Here is a 12,069-nt window from a genome sequence, read left to right on the forward strand (position 1 = left end):
TTTCAGTACGTGCCTGACTGTGAATGTGTTTACATGCACTGAATAATCCGATCATCATCAAATTTCTGCAGTTATCTGATTATTCACACGATCATGTAAACAGCACACTCTGATCTAGAAATCCGATTAAGAAATCTGATAAAGAGAGCTGGATTTTAGCTCACTAATCAGGTGTCTCAGCCTGCGCATGTGTGAGAACGGGCCGGAAATAATCGAGCAGTGTCTCTGCGAGGCACAGCAAAACACTGAAACCAAATACATGCTTGATGAAATCAAGGATTTATATATTCTTTATTTTCCACATGATGTTTTTTTTTATTTACATATTTTTAGTAAAGTGATGCGATGTTTTTAAAAAGCTGCATGAAGTTTGAGGTTTACATTATGTTTACGTCACGTCTTCTGTGAGTTTATCGTCTGGCTCCAAAGCAGAAATCCGATCACTGCCTGACTCATGTAGACCTGGAGCTTCCCCATTATCTGATTACTCGGGCTTTAAACGCATCGATCCAATTACTGATAAAATCTGATTTTCTGCAGTTATCGTATTATTAAGTGCATGTAAAGGCAAATATTTCAGTAATTATACACTGTAATCAAAATGTAATGTAAATTCAATGTAGATCACATGAATAACTCTAGACTTAATGCACAGTAACGCATTTTAAAAGGAATCTTATAAGGAATGACAGATCCCAGATCAGCCTGAAAGTCCGGTCTGTTCCCTGAACATATTTCCTGTTAACATTAGCACAGAGGAAGGATAATAAGTGTTTCCGCTGCTTACATTGACACCTTTAGGGCCTGGGTTTCCCTCTGGACCTGCCAGTCCCTGAAAGAGAACAGACGTAAGCATCAAGTTTACACACAAACACATTAATCACAGAGAATGATCTACAGACAAAACATCGTCAGGCACAGACAACATGATTCACTGTCTTTGTTTCAGCATTCACTCTTTAGAGCCCCAAAAGTCTTCAAGAACTCTTTGATCTACTTGAAATATTTTTCTTTTCCGCTGGTTTGGAGGCCGCAGGCCTACTGAGAACATAAAACTAAGAATTTGAAGGGTAAGTGTCACCCTGGTTCTCAGACTGCACCAAAAGTGGGTCCCTCTTGCCTCAGCAAGAACATCTGTGTGCTTCTGTATTATGATTTTTATAAAGATGTGTAAATGAAACTGAATTAAACTGAACTGAGTGTTCGCCTTTGGTTTCCATTAGGAATGACATGCTGGTCACTGTTCGGGGATTTTCCTTTAGAGGAAAAGAGGGATCCAGTGAATTTACCTCATTCAAATGTGTTTATTCCAGCATTACCTGTGTTGATGTAATAAACTGCATTCATGTAAAGGGATTCACACATTTCAAATAACTGAATTAAATGCACTACTTCTATAATCTCATACTTGCATTCCTCTCTCCTTCAACTTAATAATAATTCAATAATAATAATAATAATAATAATAATAATAATAATAATAATAATTCAGTTTGCGTTTTTCCACATAGTTTCTGAATAACAAGCCTCATGCTGCGTTCACATGTTTACGATGAAAAAGAAAAAAAAAACGCTGTGCCTTATAGGACGTGATCCTCTGCGGCACAAAGCCATACAAACGTTGGCATGTTGACAGCATTTCCAGTGAAAATGGGTGATTATCCGAGACCTTTAGCAGCGTTGACGGACTATTTAAGGTGGAAAAAGTGAGGAGGACGCTCTGCAACTTATTTTTGCCGTGTAACACTGGAAGTGCCTGGGATTCAACAACGACATGTTTGGCATCCACAGCGCCAAAAAAGTCAACGTCCAGTTCATATTCCTGATGCGGTTCATGGCAAAATTTGGGAAAATTGAACTCTTGATGGAATGTTAAATTTACTGGTGCTGTCTGAGGAACGTTACCACTAGCAGTGGCAGAGTTTTCCGTTGCAAATTCACTGAAAACAACGAAAAATCCAGTTTTCCGTCGTCCATCTACCACCAACATGTAAACGCAGCACTGCTATTCGGACATATGAAAGAGTACAAGAGGTGAAAGCACTCTGCCCCAGAATTCTGCCTTTTCTTTACATATCCAGAGCTGGGATTCTGGGTAATAGTTTTTCTTGACTGAATCTTGGTCACTGCACCTGCCTGCCAGGGTAACCTGCTGCCCCCACTATTCCCGGCAATCCTGGCAAACCCTGCGAAGGAGAAAGAGACAGAGAGAGAGAGAGGCAGAGAGACAGAGAGAGAGAGACAGAGAGAGAGAGAGAGAGAGAAAGAAACAGAGAGAGAAAGAGAGAGAGAAAGAGAGAGAGAGAGAGAGAGAGAGAGAGAGAGAGAGAGAGAGAGAGAGAGAGGGGGAACATGAGAATGTGCCAGGCTCAGTGGAGGAATAGAACAGCTATTGTTCTGGATGGCACCCTGATGCACGACCCCGGCTCTTCTGGCTGTGGCCCAGGCTGCGCTCAGACCTCACTGCATTTCATCTATGCATCAAGGCCACGTTTACACAGCAGGTAAAAGTGGCCCAAATCCCATCTTTTTCCTCATGTGTATGAACAGCCAGAACAGCACTGAATCTGACATTTTCAATTCTGATCTGAGACGCTTTCGTATGTGGAAATCCGATCCGTATCCGATCAGCGGCGATGCGACTCAGTCTGAACAGCCAGATCGGAGTTCATGCGACTTTTACGTCAGTCCAACTCCACATTCGTCAGAATTTCGCGCTGCTGAGACCCAGAAACATTCAGGCTGATGTTCCTGTATCAAAAATTAGAGGAGACTCATCGCAGCTGCTCCGGGTTTGAAGAGGTTTCGAAGGAGCCCGAGCGCGGCCGGAGGAGCCCGAGGCTGCAGCATCAGAGAACAGTTTAAAGAATCCAAGGACACAAACCAAAGAAGTGGCCGTGACCAAATAACGTGGCCTTTTTACGGCGAACTCGAGCACATTCTGGGTGATGAGCCCAGCTGTCACCAGCTGGGACTTCATAATCGCTCCTGTGATGCTGGCGAAGATGAAACTGGGAGCGACAGGCGTGACTGTTTACCTGTGGATGAGCCTCGTGAGGCTCTGTTCCTTTGCGCATGCGGGTCGGTTTGGGAGCGGATCTGTTCAGACTGATGTTGCATACAGATCACATTTAAAAGACGGTGTGAACAGCCAAACAAACAAATCGGATTTGGTGAGAAAATCAGATTCAGGCCACTTTTTCCTGCGGTGTAAACGTAGCCCAAGTTGCTGAGAATAAGTAGTTTGTAACTGAACAAAGTGCACGTCGTATTAGGTTCCGGATGCTTCCGGATGCTTTAGCTACCGCTGACTGTATAGGACGAACGTACAAAAAGAAGAAAGTAGCTTTAGGAAACTTGATGTTTGTCAACATTTACGCCTCTCTTAACGAGGCGATGTGGCCAAAAATAAAACTTTCTCTCGGCCCAAATGTAATCGATCAGCCAAGGCAAGTTTTTAGGCTGAAGTTTGCTTCTTTCTTTCTACGAAGCTAACACAGCTAACAAATAACGGAAACTGACAGAGCACCTGTTAGCATCATGCAAACTACACGCATAAATCATCGTTCACTTGCTATTAAACTAGGAAAGTTCAGAGTGCTTGAGTACCTGGTTAACTATGCGAGATGCCAGCATCCAAAATATAATATATAATATAGTATAATTTTAAGTTTCATTTTCAGAGTCACAGTGATTTCGTGTTTTGCGAGCAGTAAAATTTTAATGTTTTTCTCGTATTTGAAAGTAAGAGAGTATATTAACTAAACTAGAATATTAACTTGACATAAGCACACTGGCAAGGATGAGATGTTCAAGATACAACTGAGCAGATATTTTGCTAACTTAGCTAAGTAAGTCCTCTTTCTGGATCTTTCTGGATCTTTCTGGGCCTTGCAAACTTCAGATATAGTCATACAAGCTAACATGTTGGCACATCGTCCAGCCTCTGCTACTCCATAAGTAAACCCACTGATTCCTCTTGGCTATTTTTGAATGATAACATTTACAAACATATTCTCATCTTTATGTTTTAAATTCGTTACACTTACGATTCAGCCTCCTAAAACAGTGGCATCTGTGCAAAATGAAGCCTTCAGCTCTACGTTCGTTTCATTTTATTTTCTCTCTTTTTTTCCCATTGCTTTTTCCTTCCTTTGCCGGTAACCGAACATCTTATGGGCGCTCACATATCTAAATTAGTCCGAACGCGCCTCCCAACAATTCCCTGATAAACTGCTGAATAATCTCAGAACTTGCTTATGCGCTTATGGCTGATGCTGCCCGCTACTGTTTTTAGCTGCGTTGTTTTATCAAACTTTATTGGTGATAAACAGAGACAGATAAATCTACATGAGACTTGTCGACACGGTCTGAGGCAAGTGTGTAATGATTTAATCGTGCGGTTTGCACGACACTCACTGGTGCTCTATAAGTATCTTCCATTGTCTTCCATGTGCCAAACAACAAAGAAGCAAACTGAAGACTCCCAACATGTCTTGACTGATCCGACTACATCTGGGGTAAAAGGGGAGATTTTCTTTGCCGTTATACTGCACGTTACTGTCTCTTATGTGCGCAGAAGGACATACCTGTTCTCCTGGCAGACCTGGTGTGCCTGGATAGCCTTTAGGACCCTGCAGGGAAGATAAAACCAAAACAAATCAGGGCGAGTCACTCTTCTCTCCTCACGCTTCTCAACACAGAGCAGGAGAAACTGAAAACAGGCAATTTACTGTTCTCTTAACTGCAGGTTAATTCCACTGCAAAGGGGTTAAACGAGAAAAAGATAGGAGAATGGAGAGAAAGAGAGAGAGAGAGAGAGAGAGAGAGAGCTCTGTCCTCTTATGTGCCTACCCTCACTGCTCTTTTCCTGGTCCAGCCACATTTTTGGGGATTTTGTTGCCTCCTGCCCTCAGATAAGGCTAATACCCTTTAAGAGGTCTTTCCAAACTGTCAAAACCTTTCAAACCTTTCCCCTTCAGACAGCTACACCAAGCCTTACGCACCACAGACAAGTCACAACAGCGACAGAGAGTGAGGAGGTCAAAGGAACACAGAACATTTCTACCACGCTGTACAGAGCTTTCTGTTGGTGGTGGACCGTTTGCTTTTGCTTGGATTAGCAAAAAGCGCATGAAACACAGAAGCACGATACATCGTTTGTTAATCGTTCTCATGGTTTTAGCCTTTTCAGTACTGATATCACCAGTCGCTGCAATCAGGGCTGTACAACGCGACAATATTGTTGCAAGTACTAGAAGAAATCCTGGGTGAGGCGTGCGATGGACCTTCGGGTACATCTTCATTCAAACACTTTGATAGATGTAGTCCATTATTAATATTCATTTATGCACAAGCTATTCTAACTGTGTGACTCACAATATCGAACGACATTAACCAACTGCCCAAACCATCTGCTCAGAGTAGTCGAGCGAGCCGTGACACAGGTTTAGTTCTGGTCGTCGTCCAACGGGCAATTCAGGCAGTAGAGAACAAAAGCAGATGTTTGTCACCAGATATGCACAAGTTGTCTCGTGTGGGGCTGTATTAGTTTGTGTAAAGCCAGCAACGATTTGAGATTTTAGTTTGCATGCTGAAAAAAATAAGACCTCCTATAAGGTGGTAAGGTCTCTCTGAAATTGCAAGCTGAGGCCTACTGCCCCTACTGTCTTCCGCCTATGTACCCTCTTTAACCCGTTTATTAAGAATAAACTGACTAAATTTAAAAAACACATACATCTGAATAACATTCAGTCTCACCCTTCGTGTCCTCACGCTCGAAGATACAGAAAGAAATGATACTGAAGTGCTAATAGCGCCCCCTAGTGGGAGAACCTGAATGGGGAAGAAATCAATTCTCTGCATGTTTCACGTCATGAATATTAAAATTCACACCTTTTACATGATGTTTGGTTCTTCACAGTTAAAATGAGTATTTCTTGTACTTGCTGTGATACATTTTAGAAGCATTTCATCACTTTTTTCCTGCCAAAAATGTTAACTGTGCTATGACAGCTGCAGCTCTTATAGGATCAGCGCTACACACTCAAACAGTTTGGATCAGTGCTGCCAATATACAAATCTGACCAACAGTGATGCGGGACAGTAGGGATGCACTGGTACCATTTTTTCAGACCGAGTACGATTACACACTTTAATACTCGCTGATATCGAGACTGATACCATAACTGAGTAACATGCTTAGAATTCAGCAGCTGTTATTGTAAATGTGCCTGAACACTTAAATCAGTAAAATCCAGCTGATTTTAAATGCGGTCCATTATCTACGCTTCATTATTTACCTTTGATTGAGTTAACGCGGCAGTGGAGAAAAGCGGGTTTAGTTCCTCGCCAGAAAAGAGCTTCTGTGCAGCTCTAAGTAAAGTACGTTTCATGGGTTTGAACCCTGATCTGTTTCTTTCAACCACGTCTCTGTAGCACAGCGACAGCAGGAATCCTGTCTGAAGCTCACGCATCTGAAGGTTTTTAAATGGCTGGTTGAGCTGTAGTTGAATGTCCTCTAAATCCAAACGTATACCTTGCTGTTTTCTTTGATGACCTATGATTTATATATTCACACTGTACGAAAACACTTGGTCCACGCTACGAAACGTTCTTCCATGAACAATTTCAAATGAAGCTGTTTTACTCAAAATAACACACTGTCCACTGAGCGCTGAGCACAGTTTACCCAGCAACAGCCAATTCACACCCTTTCTGCCAGTGACCGGAGAAGTGACCAATCAGATTGTTGATTTAAGGCACAGAAACTGACTGTGTCATGTTCAAAGTCAAGCACAATCAATGCATACTGAGTGAGAGATTATTACAATGGTTGGAACAGCAGGCACAGGCAGTGGGAGATTGCAGGGGGGCCCTTGGTGGCCTAGGCCCTTGCAGCAACACCTCCCAGTGGGGGTGTACCAGGATAAGGCCCCGGGGAAGGATTACATCTCCCTATCTGGATTAAGCGGTCAATGACGACGACAACGATGATGATGATGGAACAGCAGGTGAAATTTTAGACTTATAATAATATGTTGGGCTGCTTCCTCCTGTGCCTTTTTTAGTGATATGCAACTATCAGTTGCAGTGCTGAAACCTAAACAATCCTGAAATCTGGGAGTGCTTCAACCCCATACGCCCCCAAATTCTGCATGCCTGCTGGCCAATCACAAAGATTTTACTGTGCTGAGAGCTTCCTGAGAAGCCACTTTGGTGTCTTGATGAATGATGGAATAAAAACAACATTATAAATAAGAGATAAAACTAATCCAATCCAGACTTTAACCATGTCATACTAACAATTCACCAACTTTAGCATACAGCCCTCAGAAGTGTCTGTATGTCTTCAAAAGCACTGTGATGTACTTAACTAGAGTAATGACTATAGTGACATGTACTTGCCAGTAGGTGTCGCTGTGCTTTGAAATTAAGGGTTAGGTGGGGTGAAGCAATAAGGGATTCACACTGAGTGGCTGGAAAATTCTGGCCTTTCCTTCAAGCCCCGACAAGACCGTGGTGCAGCAGGGGTCAAAGCCCAGAGTGATTTACGCTTGACCTGAGCAGGACCTGTGGGACCATTTCTGCTCAAGGTCAGCCCTGAGTGAGGAGGTCTTTATGAGCAAGACCTCAATAGCCAAGATCGTAATGGGCCATAACCATGGTGTTTAACCTCACGCTGAACATCAAAGTATTGGACTTCCTTTAACATCTACTAAACGGTGAGTTAAGTGAGATCTATGAAAACGTCCGTCTAACTTTACAGCGACCCTTCACTGTACACGGCAAATAAGATCACACCGATTCATGGCTTCATAGAAAAATCTCTGAATACTTGGGCCAAATCGGTGAAATACGTTACAAAGCGACTGCATTCAAGCAGAAACCATTTCCCATTTGCAAACGGCTGTCCTTCTTCCGTCTGCTCCACTAAATCCTCCACAGATGTGAAGAGGTGGCTGCAGAGGCGTGTAAAGGCCACTTCTGCAGCAAGTCTATCACTTTCCTTCAGCTGCAGCAGAAAAACCAAATCCTGGCTGAAAAGCTGATGGTTTAGCACTTGCCAGTCAGCGGCAACTAACCTTTTTAAAAACTCAGAAATAACCCAGAAGTCATGAAATGAAGATCAGTCTAAACTAAGCTGCTGAAAATGCTCTGGATTGTACTCTTGTACTCTTGGGATCCAGTGTTGCTGGGCCAGCATGTGCAAGGACCAGGCCTGGAATAGCAGCCCAGCTCATTTTTCTTCAGCTAAAAATTTGAACCACCTGATTGCAACACTCAGTCTCTGCCATTATGTCATTCTTATTTGATGCTTATATGCTTCATGTTAGTGAAGCACAACAGCAAGAGTAAGAAAAATGAATGACACGGGCTCCACATACTGTCGCATCTCTGAGAAGGCAACTTTACAGGAGGTCTTCACTTTTAATGCAAGTTAAAGTAAAGGGGTTTTATTTCAAGCCATTCAGGAGTTCATGAAATTTTCATATAGTATCATAAAACATCCTAAACATGATCTAGTGTTTACAGGGCGGTGTCTTAAAGAAGGATAGATAAGTAGGTAGGTAGGTAGGTAGGTAGGTGGATGGATGCATGGATGGATAGACACATGCAGTACTGAAGATCAGGACTGTCCTGTTTACATCAAAAGAGAAGAATGCTGGCAAAGTACATCGGCCATTGGTTGGGCTTCGTCATTCACAGGACACACTTTTTGCCTGCATTCTGTAACCACATAAGAGCAGATGTACCTGCTGATGAAGAAAACAGAGACTGAAGTTTCCTGGGGCTCAAAGACAGGAAGCTTTCTGCGCTGCTATCTTTAACACGTCACCCTGACGCGCTCGTCTACAGTGAGCTCTGACTGGGCTGGAACTCGTGCCAGCTGCCGCTCGAAGCCGCTGTGTCGGACGGTTGCTGTCACTGAGCGGCTCGTTCTCCTGCTGAGTGCCTTTCCTCTAAAAGATGACCTCTGACATTGCGGGATTCAGGGGCTTCAGGCAGACCCTCCGGCCCTCTGTGAGGAAGAAAGTGCACCCCTGGACCTTGACAGGCTCTTTATTCCAGCATGTAACTCTATCCCGCTGAGCAGCAGTGGCTGCAGCAGTAACGGATACTGTAAGCACTACAGTTCACTGCGGGGGGCGCGAGATCATAAGATATAACACACGCCTCACGTGTGGGTCTCATCTGAACCTGTGAGATTCATCATGTCTCATAAAATGCCACATAAATGAGGATTGTGCATGGTGTATGGGTGGGAATGATCTTACCAGCGGGCCTGCAACACCTCTGGGGCCTTGTAGACCTGGGGGTCCTCTCTCTCCCTAGTCAAGAGGGAGAAAACAACATTAGGAGCGCTCCATGTGATCCTGTGTAACATGGTTAGTTTGGCCCAGATGCCTACACCATATTTTCGCCGAACGTTCGGCCTCAGCCTCGTCCTCGTTTGGTGGGCAGAGGGCTTTTTATCATTAATTGATCACATCTTTAATAGCTAATGCCAATGACAATGTTTAAAAGCTGGTATGACTAATAGTAATCTGATATCTACAGCTATCTTTATCTGAAATCTATAGGACTGGCGACCTGTGCAGGGTGTATCCTGCCTTCCCGATGACCGCTGGCTTAGGCCTCAGCACCTAAGGGAGCGACCCTTAGGGAGAAGGGGCTTGGAAAATGGATGGATGGATGATATCTAAAGCTTTTTAACTGTGGCTGAATGTTACTTTGATTTAGTAACTATTTGTTGACTGCTATAGCTAAATAGGCTGACTGAGCACTGAGCACAGTGATCTAGCTAATACCTAAGGTTCAGCCCTGTGGCAGTGGTGGCCCAACGATGTTCATTTTTCCATAATATTGGTTTTTATTTTAAAAAATTAACTGGATATTTCGTAACCCTTTAAGGCTGATGCAAAAAAGTCTATTTCTTTCATTTTATCTACACTACTATTACCAGCAATGTCTGAATGCTGTTGTCATGTTTACAATAAAAAAATCATAGATTTTTACTCAGTTTGTGTCACAACTACCATTTCCAAAAGGAGTTATGGAATAACTGAAGTTTGGGAGTTTGGAGTTTACCGAAAACCCTCCGGCTTCCAGTTTAGCGCTCTATAAAATTCCAACCCTACTGTTTCTTGCGGCAATGTTTTCGGAATCCCCACAACCACCCCATCTTCTTCCCTGTTCCTCAGTCTCATATCAGTCATACCACAGTTATAAGAAGTGTGGTCCGGCCTTCTAGCTCCAGCTACTTTCTGAAACAAACACCTGCACTTTACAGAAATCTAAATACAAAGGCAGTGTCTGTATGAACCAGGCAATGAAGCAGATATGAGAAATGATGGCACTGAGACAAGTAAAGCACCAGAGCAGCGTATTAGAGATTAAATAGGAGGAAAATTAAACGAGGGAAAGACTCACAGCAACAGCGGAGTTTTGGAAGCAGCTGAAATGGGAGGTGAGAGGTTTCAGAAGCAGAATGCGATTGAGATCTCAGAAACACTGTTACCTGTTCTCCTTTCGGTGCCTGACCTGGAGACAGCCCGGGATCGCCCTTTGCACCCTGGAGCAACAACAGATCACCTGGGTCATAATTAGCTTTATAATACGACTCAACAAACTATAAAAGTCCATAATACGGTGGTGAAGCCGTTTCTGTTTATACTAACCAAGAATGGGCAGGACTCGAGGTCCAGCACGGTAATTCATAGCCTATTACCTTAAATGTGCCTCAGTGTTGACCTTACTGTCATGGCAAAGACAAAGAACATGGGAATGATGTGGGAATCACTCAAAAAGCACTCAGAAAATCTCTCTGAAACCAAAACACAGTCTACATAAGACATGTATGTGAAAGCATCCCATCTGTAACATCTTCAGAGACCTTTTAGTGTGTTTGGCTGATCATGTATGACTTGAGCTGTCATGACTGTCCCAGTGTGCAAACAGCTGTGAAAGGCAGAGCTTTGGCAGCTGTGACAGGTGAAGACATTCCATCCTTCAGTTCTTTCATAAGCATACAGTCTAAATAAGCGGGAGTCTTAGCCACAGCCTCTCAATCCTCACTTCATTTGTCAACATACTGTGAAGCAGATCAGTGGGAAGAAGAAGCTGTCCCTCAATCCCAACTGATTCACAATGTGGGAAGTTCATCTTGTGGAGGTCCACAGCTGTCATTTCTAAAGCAACAGATTTCCAGCCAAGTTATTTCTGAGAAGACTGGATAGAAGATAATCCACTTAAGAACAACAGACAAATTGGGACTTCAACAACTGAGAAAGGCCTGCTAGACACCAGCAATTAAAGCTTCCATCTCTGAGAGAGAGGAGAACATCAAGCTGCTTCAGATCTGAAAACACCCACAGGTGTTTCTGTCCATCCTTCCTCTGTGAGAAGACCACTCAGCGCTGTGGGTCTGAAAGGACGTGTAGCTGATCAAGAAGAACCTCACTGAGAAAAGGAGACGAACACATCAAACAAAGAAGCTGAACGGTGGACTGACCACCCCAGAGTCCAGACCTCAGCACCACTGAATGGGTTTGGAGTACTTAGACGTCTCCGTCTCAAATGTGTCTGCAGATTTCTTTGAAAAACTGACCGCATGGTAATATAAATGTTATACAGTTGTATGCAAAAGTCTGACTATATGTAAAAAATACACATTTTCTGATGTGGAAAAATTGATAACTTGAATATAATGACCATTCTGACTGGAAAGTAAATAAACGAAGGGTGGTCTCTGACTTCTGTACAGCACTAAATACTATACATACCCAAACATGGGAACTGTCAATCTCTTTGTGGCCTCTTTACTCTTTCATTCTTCAAATCTCACTTCAACCTTCCTCTTTAATGTATATTACTTTTTTTCTCCCCCCAGTTTAAAAACAGTCATTGGGTTATAAAGGTGTAATATAAATCAAACACATTTAAACGGAATATAAACTTGTATATGTGGCTCCTGATAGTGATATCTGTAAAAATAAAAGAATTCAGGTGTCTGTCTGTCTGCCCTGCGATGGACTGGCGACCTGTCCAGGGTGCATCCTGCCTTCC

At 43.1% G+C, this 12,069-nt stretch overlaps 1 protein-coding gene across 1 annotated transcript in view; it reads right to left on the reverse strand.

Moving 5' to 3' along the window:
- Window positions 1-12,069, reverse strand: part of LOC108441554 (collagen alpha-1(XXIV) chain) — a 160,206-nt gene that overhangs the window by 102,861 nt on the left and 45,276 nt on the right. The window contains exons 6-10 of the mRNA XM_037541463.1: window positions 10,523-10,576; window positions 9,279-9,332; window positions 4,590-4,634; window positions 2,133-2,186; window positions 788-832 (exon numbers count right to left, since the gene is read on the reverse strand). Of these exons, the coding sequence (XP_037397360.1) occupies window positions 788-832; window positions 2,133-2,186; window positions 4,590-4,634; window positions 9,279-9,332; window positions 10,523-10,576 (252 nt within the window). The remainder of the gene's footprint in view (window positions 1-787; window positions 833-2,132; window positions 2,187-4,589; window positions 4,635-9,278; window positions 9,333-10,522; window positions 10,577-12,069) is intronic.

This window comes from Pygocentrus nattereri, chromosome 9 (genome assembly GCF_015220715.1).
Source record: "Pygocentrus nattereri isolate fPygNat1 chromosome 9, fPygNat1.pri, whole genome shotgun sequence".
In the NCBI taxonomy this organism is placed as follows: Eukaryota; Metazoa; Chordata; class Actinopteri; order Characiformes; family Serrasalmidae; genus Pygocentrus; species Pygocentrus nattereri.